A 22744-nucleotide genomic window follows, 5' to 3' on the forward strand; every position below is an offset into this window, starting at 1 on the left:
TTATTTTTACCCACTGTGCAACACACGCACTCCTTGGTGTCATAAATTCCTGTGTACATCCTTAGAGGCATGAGGACCATCAGGACCTCATTTGCACATTCTTGTTCCAGGAACATTCTTGTTCTAGGGCATAAGTGCAGTCATACCTTGTGACATACAGGCAAGAGTAAAGTGACCCTCCATTTATCACTTGAATAAGATTTCTTTTTCCCACTTTTCTTATCAGACTTTGAGAAATGATGAAAAATCGGCCAAAACAGATGTTCAGAAGCTTCTGGAAATAGGTCAGAAACAAAGGTAAAACTATGTTTTCATTTTCTCAGTTCTTTTTTTTCTTTTCCATAGTGTCAAAGAAACTTCATTCAGAAACTTCACAAAAATCAGTTAATTCTAAATGCATTAATTTATTTTTCTTACTTATCCTTGAATGTATGAGAATCTTGTTCTAATGAAGATTCTTCTATAGTAAATCCAGGGTGGGGCTTGAGAATCTGCATCTCTAACAAGTTCTCTGGCAACAATGATGCTGACACTGCTTATCTGCAGATCACAATTCGAGTGTTTATGGATCTGTAGTCATTTCCTCTATTATCTTAGTAGAATGGACCCTGATAAATTTGCCCATCAGGAAACAGGTCCAATAATTTTGACTTCAGTGGGCCCATTCTAATAGTATCAAAACTTGGTCATGGTGATAATGGTGGGGGTGCTAAGGAATGGGGTAATCTTATTAACAATTTCGACAGAATTAGTACAATGTTATTAGTGTTTGTTTATCTTTGAAGGAAATGTATTATGACATAGATTTCTATGCAGTGTAAAAAGCTGTATGATTTGAAATTGCTTTCCAAAGGGAAACAAAGGTACTTTAAGGTAGAAACAAGTTAGCCTTTGTTATACCTTTGCTAGAGGTTCTGCCAGATGTTGTGTATAGTAGTCTCCCTTACCCCCAGGTTCACTTACTGCAGTGTCAGTCACCTATGGAACCTGTGGTTAGGGAATAGATGATTCTAATCCTTGTACTGATTCATCATCACAAGGTCAATAGTAGCCTGATGCTATGCCACAGTGCCCACATTGTTCACCTCACTTCATCTCATTATGTAGGCTTTTGTCATCTCACATTACAAGAAGGGTGAATACAGTACAAGATATTTTGAAAGACAGAGAGACCACGTTCATATAACTTTTATTACAGTAGATTGTTATAATTGTTCTACTTTTTTATTAGTTATTGTTAATCTCTTCTTTCTCTTCCTGTGCCTAATTTATAAATTAAACTCTGTCACAAATATATGTACATATAGGAAAAAGCATACTATATATAGGATTGTATACTCTCTGTGGTTTTAGATATCAACTGGGGGTCTTGTAACATAATCACCATTAAGTGGGAACTATTGCTGATATTTCTTATTTAACTGTACAATTACCTTATAGAGAATGTTATTTCCATTTAATAGACAGAAACTGTTGCTAAAAGTGATTAAATGATTTTCTGAGCATTGTGTTCATTGGAATTTGCTATGCTGTGTCTTACTCAGTATCCATGCCCTTTCATGTTAGTTCACTGATCACAAAGCAAAGAGCTGTTAAAAAAGTTTACACACACTGTACTGTGTAGTCCCTGCCCACCATCTTGTATCTTCACTGTCCTCACCAACTGATCCAGAAACCTCTCATTGACATATGTTTGGGTTGAATTGATAACATGTTAAAAATATGTTGAGTGTCTTATAGTGACTCTTTTTATTTTTTAATGAAATTAATATTTCTTGAACATGAAATTTTCTTCAAAGTCCATTATATAAAGAACTGGTATAAAGTATTGATTTGAACATGTTTCCAAAAGTGCATCATTGTAAATGATTTCATTGGTTTGAAATAAGCCATCTCTTAAAGCACTTATATTCAATATTAAACAAGTATTTGTGGTTCATTGAGTTAATGTTGGAGAATTATAGACAGCATTTTGAATAGAAGTAACTAGTCAAAATAGACCAAGAGATACTGAAAATTATTATTTTTTGTAGAACATTCCATGGTGGGAAAGGATAATAAACAAAAATAGAAAAATAGAAATGACCTCAGCACAATGTTTGTGCAGCACCACTGGGAAGGTTGCAGTGACTGAAGAAGACAGAGTGAGTTAGGGAAAACCAGAAAATACAGTTGCCTGTGTAGACTGGGATCAGAGACACTTTTAAAAGTTGATCCAGAGTAGACTCCAGGCTCAAACTTAGAGAACCCATTTTAGGCTTTGTAGGAGAATGATAAAAGTTAAATAAGTATTTTAGGAAAATATTTTGTGAACATTGTTCAGGGTTAAAAAAAGAGACATAGACCAGATGGAGGAAAGATAGCTTAGAGAAGAGGACAGGGAGATCTCAGCAATGAGGTCCGTGGAGTGAAAGAAAAAGAACAATAAAGGTTCCTTTCTTCATTGCAAAAGAGACACAGGTGAAGAGACAGTCTTATTATGATATGTAGAAGGGACCATCTGTACTTTGGTTTGCTAATACTGTCCTAAATTATACTTGGTTATTTCTACTTGACACAAAATATCTAGATAAACCAGGGACAGCATAGTTAGGTTTAGTAAGAATTCCAGATCTTCATCCCACACATTTGGTATGGTATACAAACTACCACATGATGGACTGAGTCTTTCAATCAAAGGACTAAATGGAGGAGATATTTTGGTATTGAGATTTCAAATTTTACCCAGAATTGGAAAGCTTGCTTAAGATGCATAATCTATGTAGTGTACACAGTTAAGGTCAGAACAGAAAAAGTCGATAAATTCTAACAATAGGTAATTTCTAAAAAGGGTCTGACATTTGCTGTACTAATGTTTTCTGATTACTTAGAGATATATAAAAATCATGGTTATCTGAATGTGAAATAGGCTATGTATCTTGATTCAAAAATAAGAGATATTAATAGATAGTAAGAGGAAAAATATCATCTAAGAATACAAAATATTAACTGGTTGCAAATTTAGATGTATTATCTGAGTCTGAAAGAGTGTAATGTTATAGATGTCATTTGGCTATATAGCCAGCTCCCAAAAACCCCTTGTCTTCTCAGATCCTTGCCACTTGGCTCTTACCCACAGGAGTGGCTCCTTGGTGGCATGCTGCTTTTTATGACTGATCTCTGGACACAGTTAATAGGCTCAGAGGTGACCACTAAAACAAAACTAAGTTAGAATTTCCATCTTGAAACTGTGATCAAGGGACAACTAATTAGTCTCAAACTCAGAGGATATGGGATGGCCACATACAGCCATGTGGAGACAGCAGAGGGCCTTTCTGTCAAGACAGACGGAGAAAGGAGTGTGTGTGTGTGTGTGTGTGTGTGTGTGTGTGTGTGTGTGTGTGTGTGTGTGTGTGTGTGTGTGTGTGTGTATGTCTGTGTGTGTGGTATGTGTGTGTATGAGAAAGAGAACACAAAAGTTGTGTTGACTTGAGTGTTACACCTTCAGAAATATTTAGATAGCCTAGATAATATTCACAGAAGAGTTTCTAGGTTGATGGAGAGAGTTTTCAACCACACTATGTGAGGAGTGAGAGTAAGTAACCACAAAAATACTGATTCTGGAGGATAGGAGAGTGCCCTGAGGAGTCTGAAAGACTGTCTTGAGGGAAAAAAGCAGTAAAACACTTTATTCTCTATGGCGGTTGGTGGGTGGACATTCTAGAATGAAGTTTTGGACTCTGCATACTAAAAGATTTTACAGTATAGTGTTCTGTGAAAAAGAAAAAAAAAAGAATAATGCCTGGGACCGTGGCAAGTTACCATAAAAGTTGGTGACCATTTAAAAAAATGTCTTGCTCTAGAGTGATTTGGGTGTGTTTTAATATTTAAAATTTGGGATGGAAATTATGTGAAATATCTGTCCTTTAAGATCCCTTATAACCTTAAAATCCTGTGCTAATAAGTACTCAGCATCTGAGCAACCTATCCCAGGTATCACGGGAGCCTCCACTTCTTTAAAGCTTCAGTTGAGTACCAAATAGGACCTTGGAGTAGCTCAGCCTAGTTTGGGAAAATCCCAGCTGTTGGACAGGGGTGATCCACCAACTAAATCAGGGATCATCTCTCAAAGGAGTACAACTTAACCTAAGTTTGCAAGCCCAATATTTAGGGTCATCTCCAGCAAGAGAGCAGTGAGAAAGTACAGAAACAAACATGGAAGACAAAAGAGATGGAGAGGTTCAGAGGATGCAAAAGGCCTGCTTTACCATTCTGTCTGATAGCTTTCCTTGCCATGAAAGATGTGGAATTTTCTGCCTTATCTAATTTTTGTTAACAGCTTTCACAGTTTATTTTTGTCATACTTCCTACATTGCCTACAAATATCAGTATGTGGGAATTTCTGAATATATATATATATATATATATATATATATATATATATATATATATATATATATATATATATATATATATACTAATATTTAAAATGTATCACTTAAAAAATGAAAATGTTAACATTGAAATCCAAAAATAATATTAAGATAATAATTATAACAATTATCTGTATTTTCTATCAGTTGGAAATATAATAGTTTGATTGTATTTTCATTCAGTACTTTTGAAGATTTGAGTGTTGAGGGAGAGCACATAGCACATAGATAGCATTTAGACCCTTCCTTCCTTCCTCCCTTTTTTCTTTTCCCTCCTTCCTTCCATCCTTCCTTCCTTTCTCTTTCAATAGGAGTAGTATAATGATTCTGTGAAGTTTCAGTACATAGGCTCTGCAACACAATCTCATATATATATATATATATATATATATATATATATAACCATTATATTTTCTTGTATTATATTATGCCACAAATGATCTCTGTGGAAAACATCAGAAACAGTAATAGAAGTCCAGATTTTAAATGTGTGTATATGAAACAATTCTGGTAAATGAAACCTGTTTGAGGTAGCAAATGGAAGCTGAGACTTAAAATCCACTATAAGCAAAAGCATGTTATAAGCCTCACTCAAGCAAACATAAATTATCTAAGAACCAAAGTGACTATAATTGCATTATAACTTGATCCAATTACATTTAGCTTTGACAAAATGCAAATTGATTGCTATAATCATACAGCCTTTCATTGATATTCCTGAATCAAGACTGATCAAAGAGCTTCTAGAGTAGGATATCTGGGGAAACCTAAATGAAAGGACAGCTTGCTGCTGCATAGGATGTGGTCATCAGAGAATGACCACAGGGACTTGAGTGGCACTGATGATTGGGACAATGCGGTCATACTAGTGACTGATTTCTAGGCATTGAGCTAAGCATTTGCCTACATGACGTCATCAGGACCTCACCACAGACCTGAGGGAGCGCTATCACTGTGCTCACTTAATAGATGAAGGACATGAGACTGAGGGAGGTTCCCCCACCCCCAGTCTCCATGTTGTAGTCACACCCAAGTTCCAGGGGCGGTCTTCATGCACTGGACCTGGCATTTTATATTAGTTTGGATGCTGGTAAGATTAGAAAAGATTTCCATTTGGTTGTTGATGCTACTTTGAAGAAGTTTATCCTCTGGCCAAAATTCACACACACACACACACACACACACACACACACACACACACTCATACATTAATTCTTATCTGATACCTGAACTTCTTGAAATGGTATCTTAGTTGATAAAATGAAAGCACAGAAAGATAGTATGACTTGTCATAAATGACCAAATTCTAAACCCTCAAGAAGAATGATACCTATGGAAGTACTTATATTTTTAGCAAGTGAGACAGGGTCCATGTATGTTAGTGAGCTTGAGCACAAGGTATATGGACTTCTTTTATTATTCCCAACATATGAGGCAGCCCTCAAGTTACAAATACTTTCCTCTTTGGTTTTACAAAATGTCTCAGACCTTATAAAGGATGTCTAAAGCACAATGCTTTGGAATTAATCTATTAGGAACATCCAAAGGGAAGTGTAATTTTATCTTATCAGCAAGTCTGTGGTAACTTTTTTCTAATCGCCACATTCACACCCTGTCATGCTGTCTCTAAAATTAGCTTTTCAACTCTAATTATTATATTGATTTAACACATTATGCAGCTCACAGGTAATTTAAACAGTGGGATTCTTTATAGGGCACAATAACAAGGTACTTTCCTTAAAATATAGCTTGCTTTTAGTACGTGCATGGGAAGGAGAACCCTTTATTACCAGAATCCTGAAATACATTCTGTATGCTTAACTGTGTCCTTATTCAATTCTATTTATTTGTTTCCCAAATGTATGTAGATAGGAAAATATCCTTTCATAGCCTACATAGGATATAACAGAATTATTATTAAGTCTCTTTTTTGTTCTCTATTTTCTATTAACCTAGAGAACAAATGAAGTCTCTCCAGGAGGTCCTGCAAAATCAACTTAAAGAAACATCTGAGAAAGCAGAAAAACAGCAGGCTACTGTAAGTGCGCTTCTTTTTGTGTCCTTTGCTTTGGGGCTAGGAAATTGTTAATTTTTCTTCAAAACCACTATGGAACAAACACACTTGTGGAAAAAAAAATGAAAATACAATAAAAAATGCAGTCACCAAGATCATAAAAGTACTTCGTCAGCATTCATTATAAGAAAATGTATTATACTCATTCTTAGGGGTCTTCTAATTTCCCACCCTGATTTGTGAATGAAAATCTGAGGGCAAGAGTCAGACAAGAGTGTTGGTGTCAGGTCCCACATCAGGGGCTCTTGAGTTGTGGGATGACCTGAAACTAAGTTAAATATACAGATCCCTAAACCATACCGACTGAATAGGAATCTCTCAAGGGCAGGGCCATACCATCTATTTAGTCAACTCCACAGATGATTCTGATACACCCCAAAGTTTAAGAATCCAACTTCCTTCCAGATTTTCTCTCTCAAAATGATGTTCCCTCGACCCCTAAGTTTCAGTTCTAGCAACTAACATGCACTGTAGTCAGGAGGGCTGCTGCCCTCGATGGCAGTGCTGACAACTTGGTTTCTCTACCTTATTCCCCCGGCCCACCATAGGTTCCATATATGGGGATTGGACATTTTATCTTGCTTCCAGGACCTGAGTCTGTTTTCAAATATAGTGTATGAACATTTGACTCAGCCTGTGAGTGGTCCTAATTGCAATCCCATTTTTGTCTTGACTACCACATTTAATCTTTCATTTTTTCCCAGCTTGGCCACAAATGACACAAGTTAGAGTAGAAATAAGGGCTCATACATACTGTTTTCTCAGATCCTCACAATAAAATACACACTATTGGCTTCTTTTGTTTTTGATTTTGCATTTTACTGCAAACGAATAACTCAAAAAGGTAAGTTTTTTGCTTGTATTTACACAGTTAGTAGTTGGAGGAGCTAAGGCCTGAACCTGTCATTATTCCGATGTGTTATGCCAGTATACTGTGTTTAAAAAGAAGGAAGCCATAACTTCTGAGAGTGCACAAAGTTAGAATATCCAAGTGTGGGAATGTTATGGACAAAGGATGCATAGTTGGAAAAAGGAAGGAGGCAGTACTGGCCGAGACACCCTTGCCCCTCTTCTCCATACTGGTAGTGCTTTCCTGATGGCCAACATTGAATCTTGAGGAAGAGTTTCCCTCACTCTCACCAAAATACTCTACTAAACCAGAAACTGCCTAAATGGATGCACAACTGAGCCTATGCACCAGAATGAGAGTTTTCTCAGTTTAATTCTGAATTTAAATTCCTAGTAGGTCATCTGCTAGCTCTGTGGATTTGAGCAAGCTCTTCAACATCTGCAAGTTTTCTTGATTGCAAAATTCTGGGGATGATTCAAATTAAAATAAAAAACACGATTTCCCTTAAATCATATCTGACAAATAGTAGATAGTAAGCACTAAGCTGGTGTCATTTCCCTTCTTTATCTCCTTTGCTTTACAATTTCATCTCCACCACTTCTTAGCTGAGTAAATATAAGGAAGTTATTTTATATCTCTGAGGCTCTTTTATTGTAGAAAACATGTCAGTTTTATATACAAAACAGTTTAGTTTGTGATTACATGTGGCTTCATTACATACACATGATTGACTAAATCATTGGTCACCGGTCATTGAACTCAATGTCTAGCTCTCTCCTGTCCTCAGACTGAAAGTTCCCATCCTCTAATCACATGCTTGGTTCTCCTGGTAACCAACCCCATCCTTAGGTGCAGTCCAAAACACTTAGGGAATTCCAGGGCTTTAAGGAGCTATGAGCCAGGAACTCTGGATGAAGACCAAAATAATATACTTATTATTATAAGTCACAATATTATGACCAATTATCATCATCATCATCATTACTATTACATTATACCTTTACAATCATGTAACCCCTTTATTATCTATTAATATCATTATAAAAATTATCAGGAATTGGAGAAGAATGAGAATATGAAAAAAAGTAAAATTAAAATAACATATACCATTGTTCATAACTTATGATGATCTATCTCCTCAACTACCTATACTGCTGTTCAAAATAATTCCTTTATGCAATTAATGATACCATGCTGTGAGTTGCCAATATCTGCTCTTAAAAGCTGACCATACTGTTTGAGACTGAGTTCAGGTTCTCAGAAAAGTGGAAACTTTTTTTAATGGGAATCAGACATTTTACCTATTAACTCTCAAGGGCAAACATGGCTTCTTTTTCACTGTTATTAATAACTACTAGATAACTGAGGTGACCTTTTTACCATTGGCTTACATTTTCTTAATTGAAGACTGACTTTTATTTTTGTTTGCTTTTGTCAATTTTAAAGGCTAATCTAAAAGTCATATGTCTGTATATAATTATTATATAGGTATATGAAAATATATATGCACATATATAGATATGTTGTGTGTGAGTGCGTGTGTGGTATAACTAAGTGATATGAAGTAATATCAGAAATTGTGCTTCACTCTTCTCTTGAAGTTAACAAATTATACACCCGTTCTAATCTGATGACAAAGTTAGAAAATGTATGCGTTATAGAAAGAGCTCACAGTGAAAACTAAGACTTCTAAATGACCAACTTCAAAGGTAGTTCTACCAGTAATGGCCTAAGGTGAAAGTGAAAAGGGACTATTTTGGTCTTTGGTCTTTCCTGTGAGAAGACATAAAAGGAGATGAGAGAATGGGAAACGAAGAATAGAAGAGAGTAAATTTCAGACAACTTTAGAGTCCAAAGCTCTGTTTCTCCAGAAGGAGCCTCTCCTTATGTGGTTGTAGACCCCTTAAAAGAATTATCAACTTCTTATTTTGGACTGGAAGCTGATAATAACTTTATGTAATCCATGAAAATACACTCTAGACTTTTACTGATCCCCCAGGCAAATGAACATTAGTCTAGGACATAGACAGCTTTTCTGTTCCTACACAGACCAATGCCCATTCTTTCACCTAATATTGGACAACTCAACAAGAAATCTCTGGAACGCTCCACAGGGCAGAGCATTTGTCTTTTGGGTTCCCTCCCTGACTTCCATGGACTTAGTGCCTTTTCACGTGAGACACTTTTCTATGCCTTTTACAATAGCATATGCAGACCCATCACTAGTGTATTATTTGTGTTATTTTTGCCTCTTTATGTCTTCTACTCGAGTAAAGAAAGAGTGGATACAGTTTTATAAACTTGCTGTTAAAAACAAGATTTTTTGACAGTATATCTTCTTAACACCCAAAAATACCAATTTAACAAAAAAGGAATACAGTCATCATTAATAATGTTCTTCAATTATTTTACAAGTTGATAGCTTACAGTAATGTATTCAGAAAACAAATACACCAAAACAAAATATCAAAGATGTTCACTTTAAAGCCACTCGTCTAGAAAACTGGTTAAATGAATTACATATTCAGTTGTTTTCCAATTTTTTTAATAGAAGCTACATACTGTTACAGAGCATTGTAGAAATGTATTTCAGTACATTTCTACACATACTCATGTGTACACATTCAGTACACATACTCATATGCAAGCATATTCACCTCTCTATCATCTGAGAAAAAAGATTGTGTTATGTGTCTTTCTATGGGTGATATACTCTCAAACTTCTGATCTGTTTCTTCAATGGTAGACTTCATTTCCTACATTTTTATATTCAAAATGTATGAAAAATGGTCATGTTTGACACTGTGATTTTATCAGAGGCATATAACTTATATATCCATCTGACAAATACTTGTTAGCCTCTTACCAAGAACTAGGAATCCTAGAATAAACCATCTCCATTTTGTCACCCATCATCATCAGAAGCACATACGAAAATGCATATTTGTGGAATAACTCTCTCAATGCCTCTAGATGACATACTGCTGATACTGTTAATTCCTTTTTCCCAAATCAACCTTTGAAAAACTATAGATGTTAGGGGCAAATATGACCAAAAGACTGACAAAATAAACAAGCAGAAAACTCAAAAAATTAAATCATGAGTAACTCCTGGGAAGACAGATGACTCATGAGAGTAGGTGAATTGTGGTAGGGAGGGGTGGTTGCTTTTGGCTGTGATAGATGGCAACAGTATGATGCAGGAGAGGGTAGGCTGGAGGACATCTCTTCATTCTGCTCTTCTGCTTTTCCCCACTCTTCCTTGAGAGTGTCACCTCTCTCTCCAGCCTGGGTCAGCTGCAATATCTCAGGTCTCTAGTGTCATTATGGCAAAATCATTGCAATATAAAAGCTCTGCTGAAGTGAAGATTCCTATACATAATACCACCCAAAGTAGCCAATAACCCAAAGAGAAAATAATCTAAGAAGCAAAAATAGCAGGATATTGGAGGTATGAGATACAGAGATATTAAAAAGAAAAACTACACATTGGACCACACATGTACTCTGAAGCAGATTTATCAGACTAGATGAACTAGAATATAAGTTAAACATGTTAGATACACCCAAGGAGATAAGGAAGATATTAATAATGCACAGGAAGGACAAGAAACTTTCCAGTTTTCAGAGAAGTAAGGACAGACTTTTTTTTCCCCCTGAAAAATAGGGGGAAATAAAAACTTCAAAAAAAAAAACCTAGTTGGAAATACTAGAGACAATACCCAATTACCTAAAATAAAGAACACAGAAGTTTTTATAGCTACTTTTCAAAGATGAGTTAATTCCTAACATAGGCAAATATTTTCTGGAAAATAAGAGCAAAACCTCTCATCTCATTCATGTGCATTTCCAAAAGCAATTAATGACAATATGTATAAAAAAACTAATAGATATTTTCACTAATGAATGTAGATGCAAAAACGCTATATAAGTAAATTCAAGAGTATATTAACAAAATATATTAACAGGATCAATGAATGCAAACATCTGTGACTGAAATACATAATACTTATGTATTCTTCTGGGGAATGTGTTCTATGTTTTGAATGGAATGCCTGATATGTTCTAATTCAGAGTCCAGAAAAAGATGACAGCAACTTCGACAAATATGATAATAATGTATATTTATTAAAACTATGATTATTTTTCTTTTTTAATGTACATCTGGTGAAATCTAGGAAAAGACAGATTCCTTATTACTGGAATCACCTCTTCCTAATTTTGGTAGACTCAAACAAAATGCTTTGTGCCTTTTCTCTGTATTTGAAGATCTAGGTTAGTTATCAAATTAATAAGTATTTTTAAACATCTCTATTGTAAGTAACTCAATAATTATTTTCTCTGCTAGAAAGACTCTATTTGGTGTAATTGAAGGTTGGATGAGAGAGGATTACAATAACTTGAGATTATAATAATCTCAAAAATAAAGGGAAAATTACATTTCATTTTGCAGATATGCTATTTCAGTTTTAAGAGCTTATGCTCTCAATAATCTTATATGCTGCTCTTGATCACATATGTTATTACTGTGCCTTTTTCCATAAAAATGGAAGATTGTATATTTTATGCAAAAATGTTGCAAATAACCACATCACCTGATAAGTCCTTGTTAAAATGTTATGAAACTTAAAGGTGATATTGCTTTTAAATCACAAAAATATAAAAGAAGATAAACTTGTGAAAAATTAAATTGAGAAAGCAATAAAGCTGGCTTTACCTAGTTTTGTTTCTAAATACTTTTTATGAATATTTGATCATTGCTTATCCCTAACAGTAGAATAACAGATCTTTCAAACCTGTATTCCTCATGAAAACCCTAACAGATAGTAAGGAATAATGAACTTTCAGGTGTAACCAGAATAATTAAAGATATTAATTGTCATTAGATGCATTTCATTACTCTTGTTAATTTTTATAGCTTACCTTGCCCTGAGACATAATTAGTCTAAAGCAAGAATTAGCTTCGAACTTTGACTCTCATTAAGAGTAAAGTATTGCTATATTCTTTTATTCTTTATTCAAAGTAAATAAATGGTATTTTCTGTCTCAGAATTATTTCATAACTATCTGCTAGAAATGCTTATTTTTCCAGGCATATTAAAACCTGATGGAATTCAAGACCAATGGTTTCAAAATGCTAATAGTTTTTGAATATTCTGAATATATTTTAGGTCCTGAATATTTGAGTATTGCATTCTCAAGATTTTTCTGTCCTGTTTACCATTTAAATACTTATATTCTTGATATTGCAATATATTTTTCTTAGTCTTAATTAAGGTAAGTTAATTGAGACTATGTTAATTCTGGATAACATATACTGAATTGTATCAAAAATGTGAAGATTTGGGGAAAATAATGGTGTCAGTGGAAGAGCAGGTTATTAATAAAAGCAAGATGGCTTTAAGTAGTTTGTGACTTAAAGGTAAATCTGCACCATATCCAGCCACACAACTAGATAAACAGCCAGGCCTCCTCCCCTTCCCCCCTAAATCCCAGACTCCTTTGTTTCAGAGATCTTGGTTGATTTCAATAACTGATTTTTGGGCTGCTTGTTTTTTCTATTCCAACACTTTAAATTCTTTGAATTCCTTTTTTTTATTAATTGAAGTAGTTGATATGCAACCTTATATTTGTTTCAAATATACAACACAGTGATTCAAAAGTTACTCATTTTATTAAATCATACCCCCACCAGTGCAGTTACTATCAACATAGGAGAATATCATAGAATCTTTGGCTATATTCTCCATGCTGTACTACCATCCCCATGACCAACTTATTTTACGATTGAGAATTTTTGTTCCAATTCTTATCTTTTAAATTCACCAATAAAAAATGTGGAAACCATATAGCTCATGAAACCCTAGGCCCCCACCCTCAACCCCAGTAAAAGCAGAAACCGCTGCCCATGCTCCCCTCCTCCTTCCCTCTGTCTTTCACCACCTGTGACCTTGATGTTGGCCCCAGTGTGTTAAGTAATTTCTAGGACTTGTAAGTAACTAATCTTGTTTTTTCAGTTTCTTGATGGTTATTGTTAATAAGGGGGCCTTGCAGTCATACTAAGAACCAAAAGGGCCAGTCCAGCCACACCATTGCTTATCTATAGGCTGAGACCCCCACGAAACAGTAGAAATGAGTGTGAAAGGTTTATTGGACAGGCAGTCTTCCTGTGTACATACCTAATTTTGAATTCTAGTGATACTTCTGTTTTATCAACTAAATTAAACTGTCTCCCTAATGGGAAATGAATGTTACTCACATTTTTGGGTTGCTGTCAGTATCTTTAGGATTCAGAGTTATCTTGAAAATCATCATGGCCAAGACAATGGACACAGTAGTTCTTAGGCTTCTGTATCTGTCTTTTATATAGTTTGACCATCAAAAATTGTTTGGTTTAGACTTCCATTACCATTTGAAGGAATGGTAATACAGGGACACCTACACCAGCCAGAAAAGAGGAGCTGCTAACATGTGTTACCCAACACACAATGAGTAAAATGTACAAAAACACACACAATACTAATATATATCAGCTTTAAAATAGTGGTTACCTCTGAGGAGAGGGAAGGAAGAAAAATTAAGTACAACTTTAAAATATGTGTAACATTTTCTTTAAAGTCTGAAGAGATTTGGACAAAATATTTATATATGTCTGTACTTAGGGTGAACCCAGAGGAATTTTACATATTAACTTCTTATTATTTTATGTTCAAAATGTTTCAGAACTATTTCTTTTTAATATGTATATATGATGAAAATTACCTTTATTCCTGAACCAATTTCCACTCACTCAGTCCATCTCCAGAAGTAATCCACATTACCAGTGTCTTTTATATTATTGCAGGGGTCCACTAAGACTATGTTGTCTAATACATAACAATGAGCTCCATGAAGCTGTTGGGCATTATAAAATGGCTAACTCAAATTGTGTTGTACCATAAAATACATGCAGTACATTTTAAAGATACATTTCAAAATATGTCAATTATATCAATAATCCATTACAAGTCAAGATGATATATAAAATATATTTCATTAAATAAAATAGTAAACTTAATTTTCTGTGTCCTTTACCTTTTTAAAAAATGTGACTACCAGAAAAACTAATCATTAGAGAAATGAAATGTTTCATCCACTATCATGCAGATTGTTTTTATCATAGTGAATCCTGAGTGACTATAAAGCCTCAGATCTTAACTACTGTGCTATTCTGACTTGTTTTCAAAATACTCAGGCAGATAAAGATACTACATTTATATATTGAATAACTGGCCTATATTTACAGATCCTAATTATATTATATTCAGAAGGAAATATCATGGTTTCTTTGGTACAGTATTTATAACATCCCATGCTTTTCAGGTCAGGACTATCATTATGCAATTACTCCAGACCTGGCCACATGTCAAAATTATCTAGAGAGTATTTTAGGAATAGTGATTACTAGGCCCAATCCTAACCAAATCTAGTTGCTTTTGTTTGTTTTTTAAAGAACCACATTTTTTGGACTAAAGTTTAAACAGGTAAGTGAATCACAGTCAAAACATAAGTGGTTTCTCAGTTTTAAAAAATGATTCTTTTATTGTGTCTAAAGAGGATATTTTTACATAATCTGTGGATATGTGTATGAATTGGGCAATGAAAGTTTGTTTAGTGAAAGTTTTAATCTTTTGTTCTTTTTCAATATTTGTTGATAGATAATTATTTGATTATACTTCAAAAGTCATGAAAGTAAATCTATAAAAGTTATAGAAATTAATTTGAAAGATCTACATAATATTCTATTCATTTTCAGATTAATTTTTTAAAGACTGAAGTGGAAAGAAAGAGCAAATTGATCCGAGATCTCCAGAATGAGGTAAGACTTATATTTCAGGCAAATTTCATATATACCAAAAAATATACACAAGCCTACATATAGGTTTACGACAAACTTTAGATTATAGGTCACATGCAAATCTGGCCTTCAGTTATGTAATAATGGAGAGGATCTATAAGATTAAGGATTTCAAAGAAATCATACTTTATATGTGATATTAGTTCGTGCCTTTCCATGTCATTTTCCCTTTTAATTAAATTTTGCTCAGGCTAATATCAAAAATTAATTTTCATTTCATAGATTTATTTATCTATCAAATGTCATTAAAGGCAGTGAAGAAAGGTAGCTAGAAATTAATTGCATGTTATGAAAAGCCAATCTGGAATTAAAAATTTATTTAGGGTCATCTTAGACTAATATAGATTCGAATATAAAGAACCTAGAACTTTCATTATAGCCATTATAATGTAAAGATTCTACAAAATACTGAATATTTCCCTCTTTTGATTCCTTGTCTCTCTTGTTATACAACTACTTAATTTTCTAAAATTTCTCCATCACATTTCAATTTCCACCTCTTTATTTCCTTTGTTTTTTAATGTAATTAGTTCATTAGGACTATTAAACCATAACTGATCACACATCTTCCTTAATCAATACCACTAATTATGGTTAATTTTGAATAAATAAATCACTTTAGCCTTTGTTAGTCTTCCCTTCCTTCTTTCCTTCTTTCATTTTATTTTTTGAGACAATTTAACAATAGATGAGCTATATCATTCCTAAAGGATCTCCACCTTGGTATCTCAAGGTTGAAAAACAGACTTTCCAAAATGCTTTGGAATCAAAACTCACCATCTATACTCTGATTATATCATTAAAATGGTTTATCAAATGTGCAAAGAATAAATAGGAGAAAGGAAAGCAAGAAAAATTTAAATGGCTTTCTGATGATTCTATTGTATTTTCATTTATTTTTAATTATTTTTTCTTTTGAGTCTTCTGATGAAGGTGTGATGGGGTGGACTTGATAATGTTTTCCCTAAGGCCTGAATCTTCTTGGTTTCCTGTTTATAGAGGAGACTATCAGCAGACCAGGATTACCAGCATACTGGGAGTACTGGATACTTTCTTGTTCATTGGGCTCAGTGAGAGCTCACTGAGAAGGCCCAATTACACAAGTCAAAAACTTCTACAGATCCTTTAAGATGCAGGGAACATTTAAAACAAAGTTAAAGTCATAATTAAAACTTTTTAAAAAGTATATTTGCACATTCACACACACATGCACTGATACACACAAAACTGTGGATGCAGTTGTATGCTAATAAGATTATAGGTAGATAATGTATCTCAGTATTAGTATCATCAATCAACTTTTAATCTTAGATAAATTTCTTAAATCTAGAATTCAACTAAGGAAGAAGTACTTTCAAAATCAAACTATAAATTATTCATAACAAGTACATATAAGAATTAACAAAATATTTCATAATATAAGAGTTTCTAGGGGGTATTTTTATAGTGCAATATAAATTTTCTGTGTGCATAGACTAGGATAATTCTAAAAGAAATACAACTCTACAGAAGTAATATCTACTAAAGATAAGTTTTGTAATTAAATTTACTACTTCTCACTTTCATCATATTGAAAACCTGCAAGATGAAAACTGATAATCAAGAAAAGGTTTTGACTTCTTTAACAAAACCTAACCGTGAAGATACATCATCAACTGAATGCTTTTCATTTGACTCCTTTATATTAATTCCTTGCATGTTTAGGTTTATTCTTTTGACAAATGATCAGTATGTAGTGGTTGAACAAAGTAATTAACATGTACTTTATACAGTAAAACTATATGAATATTGCCTGGAAGATTTTAGTTCAGAAATAAGAAAAAAAAACAGGTTAATTAATTAAACAAAATACAGAGGGATGAGGGAGACGTAAAGGTATAAAGAGATTTCTGGGAGAAGCTTGAAGTTTCCTGAATCTTCTGAGTGAGGATTTTGGGGAGTCCCATTGGAAAAGGGACTTTTGAAAAGTTCTTAAGGAACAATCAGAACTTTTTCCATGTGGGAAAGTAACTATTAAGAGGTACATTTACATTAGTGTCTAGGAATTTAGTTTTTAAGATTTCCCTTTGGAGAGGTGGGAAAATATTCACACGTGTTTTGTTTTGTTTTGTTTCTTTAAATGTTATGTAGTGCAGAAAGCATTTTGATTTTTCCATCCAGGCAGGTATACCTGGAACAGGCTACCTGGAGCCTGTAACTCAAAGATTATGAGGCAGAACCCTTCAGAACCTGAAATCATGAGTGAGAAAGAACATTGGAGAATATAGAGAGAGCAAAGTGAGAATGAACATGAAAAGAAATAGCTTTCTTTCAAGGAAAATGAAAGTGAGACCGGCAAGAGTTGAGCTAAGAGTTAATCAGAGAGCATTTCCAGCTCTTTTATTTCATCTATTTTCTGTCTTACCTTTATCTCTCTCTCTGTCCTCACAGGAGCTTCACTTTTATTCTGTGTCTTGGATTGTTTTTTACTCACAGAAGCTCCATGGAGATTTAGGCACTCTCCAAGTTTCCAACCTTGGTCCTCTGCTTTTCTGTTTATATTCTCTTCCCTGGAATATTCAAATCAAATCTGTCCCATCACAGTGTGTATTTCTTTGTACCAAATAACCATACGAGCAATTAATAAGTGGTAGAATGATGTCAGTAAGTTTTAAAACTCACATTGGCTTATATGTAATTTTTCCCAACCTGTTAAGGTTTGCAGCAGTCAGGGGAAAGACTTGTCAAATTTTAGAGAAGTCTTTATCAACAAAAGGATGGAAGAAAACACAGAGAAGGGCTTCCCATTAGTGCTTATAGTGGTGATTAGGTTCCTACAAAACATTAAAAGAAATGCTTTTCACTGTACCAAGATAATCTAGCTAAACTGTGAGCATAGAGCACTCTGTTAAGACTTTTCCTCTGCATTAAAACAAGAGATTAATGAAAATATGTCTCAGGTTTTAATTTTGATGATAATATACCTTAATAGAAGTCAATTCCTTTTAGAAAGGAACACCAAATCCTTAGTGTAAAGCTGCAAAGGACTGACTATGATACTTGGGATAAGTAATAGAAAATATTAAATTATGGTTGTATTTTTTTAGTAGTTGTTATTTTGTTAATGCTATGATTATAAAATTACATAGTAAGTGGTCTCTAATCACAGTTTCCCTATACATCCTTTAGTTTCAGTGTATAAATCTGCATGATGTGGGATTTCTCACATTGCCAAAATTGATCTATAGTAGACTTATCACCAGTTTTCTGATAACTTCTTAATCCGTCTCTAGCTCTGATGTTTCTCATTCCATCTTTGTATATTCAATTACTTATTCTGTATTTTGTATTTATTTATTGTTTGCAACAAATATAAAAATTTGTACTAGAAAATAAACAAAAATATCAGCCTCCCTTCTCTGACTTCCACATATATGAAACTGTTCCATCATGTCAAATAGTTAATCTCATAGACTCCAAAGTTTAGAATTTTCTTTGACTTGCAGAACATCTTCTCTTTGCTTTTCTTTAATTTTATCCAATTCTCTGCCAGGATAAAATAAGTTTGCCTGTAATGGTCCTAGATGTAAGAAAGGCTCAAGAGATGGGTAAAATAATATAGGTATTGAAATCTTAGACAACTTAGGCATTGGAACAAGCATCTTTAATTAGTTGAAACTTCTTAATGAAATGGGTAGTTTTGATAATGTTGAGGACTTTTGAAGGAGTACATAGTTGGCAATACTTGATTTAGATTTAGTGAATAGATGCAGATAAGAAGGATGAGAAGAGAAAGGAAAGGAGAGAGAAAAAAATGAGGAAGGAAGAAAGGCAGGAAAAGAGGGAGAGAGCTCTCCCCCAAACCACCACTCTCTGCTATGGTGGTTTGTTTTACTGTTGATTCTTATGATTGATTATTTCCTGATACTCATTCAAGATAGTTCAAGGTAAGGATAAGATAAGGAATCATATGAAAAAAATAAAACAGTAATAATAAAGTCAGGAATCATAAAAGTGGATCTCATCCTGCCTGGTGCTGAAACAGAAATTCATCTGAACTATTCTCTTTCTCTTTCTCTTTCTCTTTCCCTCTCACTGCTTCATGGCTCCATTTTTCTTTCTAGTCTCTCAGCGTTTTGCTCACCTGTTTTTTTGCATGGCTCAAATAGTTTAACCCTATTCTGAATAACTATATCAGCCTCCTTTGGTTCCTACTAAAACTGAATTCATCTCCTTTTATGTTTTGTTTTATGGTTAAGTCACTGGCCAATCTGCAGATTTCCAAATAGTTCCAAGTAGCCATTGACATATACTCAGGCATACAAGGAATAGAACATGGGTTCTTAAGGGCAGTATGGAAACTTTTTCTTAGCTGTGACAAAAAGAATCCTCTGATAAGAAGGAAAGGATTTATTAGGCCATATAGAGATTACACAAAATCTTTAGAACTGCATATAGATCTGTGGGCTGAACTTTAGGAACGACTCGACAAATACACCCCAGAGCTGGTTGTTTGAGGACAAGGCTGCCTCTACCAAGATCAGGAAACTGCCAGCCAACTTGATGCCTCCATCCCTGCAGACTCTGATATCACACAGTTCCATCCTTCGTGCATCAGGCAATGGAGAGCATCTAGCCTGTCTTTGTATGTGAACAATTTCTGTTTCTACATATTGCAGGGATCATGTCTGATTAGCAAAACTTAAGCTATATCTGCCCTGGAGCTGCAGTAAATTTCAGAAATAGAGTTAGTTTTATTTCTAATTTGTTTGCTTTGATTTTTCCTTTGAAATATGGCTTTAATGCTGTGAAAAGCATTCACATTATAGAAGCAATGTCCCCAAATTTGCAAGCCTGTATATTAACAGCTTTCTTAATAAAGGGTTAGAGTCTTTGGTAACCTGCTTTAGTACACAGTAGGCAAGCATTGAAGGGTTTTCAGTAGCTGAGAAACATTCCATAAGTACCACTAATAGAGCATTCAATTGTGGATGTGTGCATGTTACACTTTGTGTGTTTACATGACATGTTGCCTATTGCCATGTAATTTTAACTTTGCTTTTGCCCAAGTTGCTAATTATTTCCTCAATTAGAATCACATTTTCACACACACACACACAAAAAAAAACAAGGCCAGAACTCTGTGTACAATGAGAATACATTAAAACCACACTGAGGTCTGTTCTTAGCACTAATGAATTAAATAAATTGAATAAACATTGGAGACTATCTCCAGATTTGGAGATTGAAGCTGATTTCCCTTATTTACTATCCTCTACAAAGGGGTGCTTAGAAACCCTACCAGACATAAAGATTGTCATCAAGGAATATTTGATCATCCTGAAATTATAAGATAACAGAAAAAAAAGTATAGGTACTATGAGTATTTTTCAAAGGAGGGGGTCTGAATTCTCAGATGGTTGGAACAAAAATAATGAAGTTCAAGAACCAGTGATCTGGAGAAATCTCTAATAAATTTTAAGAAACACATTCTGATTCAACTCTGGGACTGTAATCTCTCTAAAATAAATTATTCCTTCTTCTTGCCTCAGTAAACACTCAAGTGGACTTGATGGGTTATTTCACGATGTGACTGAGGGCTTCAGGGCCACCATCCTGAAAATGGACTCTCATGGCTGCCTGTAGGTGCAGAGATGTAAGAGCTCTAGTCAAATATATATTGACTCCAGGAAGGCCTTAGATGTTTTCAGATAATTCCATTACAACCTTTTCATTTTATTCCTGCTGATTTGTCTTTTGTTAAGTGATTATTTCTGAGGTATTTCAGTCAACCGTTAATGGTATAACCAGTATTTGAAGTTTAATGCAACCCATCTATATTAGGTCCTAGGGCTACTGAAATAAAGAACCACAAACTCCGTGGCTTAAAACAATAGGAATTTACTCTTCCACAATTCTGAAGGCTAGAAGTCAAGAATCAAAGTACTGGCAGGACCATGCTTCTTCTGAAGGGTCTATGGAGTAATCCTCCCTTGCCGCTTTCTAGTTTCTGATGCCTCCTGGCAACCCTTCCTGTTCGGTGGCTTGTCAAGAATTTTCTTTTGTCTTCATGTGACTGCCGCTGTGTGTCTCTGTCTTTGTGTGTTCTCTCCTCTTATACAGACAACAGTTATTGAATTTAGGACCCTCCCTAATCCAGTATAACCTGCATTTAACTTAACTATATGTGCAAAGACCCTGTTGTGAAATGAAGTCACATTCTGTGGTTTCGGGTGAACATGAATTTTGGGGTGATACTATTCAAACCAATCTACCATCTATGGCATTTTGTAATTTTCAGGTAAACAGTTTTGGCATTTTCTTTTCATATGGGCAAGGAGGGAACATTTTATTAGGTGTACATCTTAGCCAAATTTTAACAGGGAAAAAGGAAACATTTTATAAATTGTAATTTGTCTATGAAAGTTTAGATACATACCTAAAATTTATATGCTCATTTCTAGAATAAGCATCTTCCTTAATTCCCAATATTGTCCCAACATTGCATTAGTTTCTGGAAGGCTATGAATATTATTAAATTTTAATTATGAAAAGCAATCTCTGACCATGAGGAATATAAGAATATAATTTAATATTATATAATTAGTAACATTTTTCCATATAATATATAACAATACAGTAATAATTATAAAAATTGCATAAAATAACTATAGTAAAAGACAGATTAAAGTAAGTATTTTATAATAAAATATTACCAGGTGACAGATGAGGGCAAAAACCTACTCAGTGCGGTGGCCACTGAATGCTTCATTAAAGGGGTGTCTTTTGAAAGGAATGAAAGAGTTAGAATTTATGGCTATTCATTTGACAACAAACATAGAAAAGGTTGCTATTTCAAAATTAACTTTGCAAAATGAAATAATTTTAGTCATTTGGTATGATGAAAGCAATTAATTTTCATTATTATAGCTGAATCCAATTTCAAGCCAGTTTACTTACATATAGCATATATTTACATTTAGTCCCCAAATCAATGTTGTAAGTATGTATCATAAGAAGGCATTGGGGCAATCAGTCTGACAGAGCCAAAGTGTAGTATATAGAAAAACAAATCTGGAAATTTCCACGATCAGATACAACTGTGTCAGTGAACTGTATTTAGCAAGGACACAGAATTTTTACTCAGCATTTCAGAGATAAGCCAGGGCTGATGAGAGATAACAATTTACCTGAAATTTCATTTTATTTACTGCTGCAATCTATTAATTCTATCAAGTCTTAATTTCCTGCCACATAATATTGGCTAGATGGCTCCATCTAAAATTGTATGTAATTTTAAGAATGATTCTCAGCTGAAATTGTAACCTGTGCATCTGCCTGCACCTGGGTCACTGTTTCTGTTCTCAGATAAAGGAGTATCTAGTGTTTTCTGTCATGCTTCAAGTAAAGGGGAAGGTTTGACTTCTTAATTTTATGTTTTTATCAACATTATTTTATATGCTTTATGTACCTCAGAATGTTGTTAATTCAGTAAAGGAGAAAATAATGCACTTAAGATATTTAGCACATAT

The 22744-nt window shown here is 34.1% G+C and overlaps 1 protein-coding gene across 2 annotated transcripts in view; it reads left to right on the forward strand.

Annotated features, from left to right (window-relative positions):
• The window catches only part of LUZP2 (leucine zipper protein 2), a 515109-nt gene that overhangs the window by 260280 nt on the left and 232085 nt on the right, over positions 1-22744 (forward strand). For both annotated transcript variants that reach the window (XM_037027123.2, XM_037027124.2), the window contains exons 3-5: positions 227-297; positions 6369-6450; positions 15132-15194. In XM_037027123.2, the coding sequence (XP_036883018.2) occupies positions 227-297; positions 6369-6450; positions 15132-15194 (216 nt within the window). The remainder of the gene's footprint in view (positions 1-226; positions 298-6368; positions 6451-15131; positions 15195-22744) is intronic.

This window comes from Manis javanica, chromosome 11 (assembly GCF_040802235.1).
Source record: "Manis javanica isolate MJ-LG chromosome 11, MJ_LKY, whole genome shotgun sequence".
Classification (NCBI taxonomy): Eukaryota; Metazoa; Chordata; class Mammalia; order Pholidota; family Manidae; genus Manis; species Manis javanica.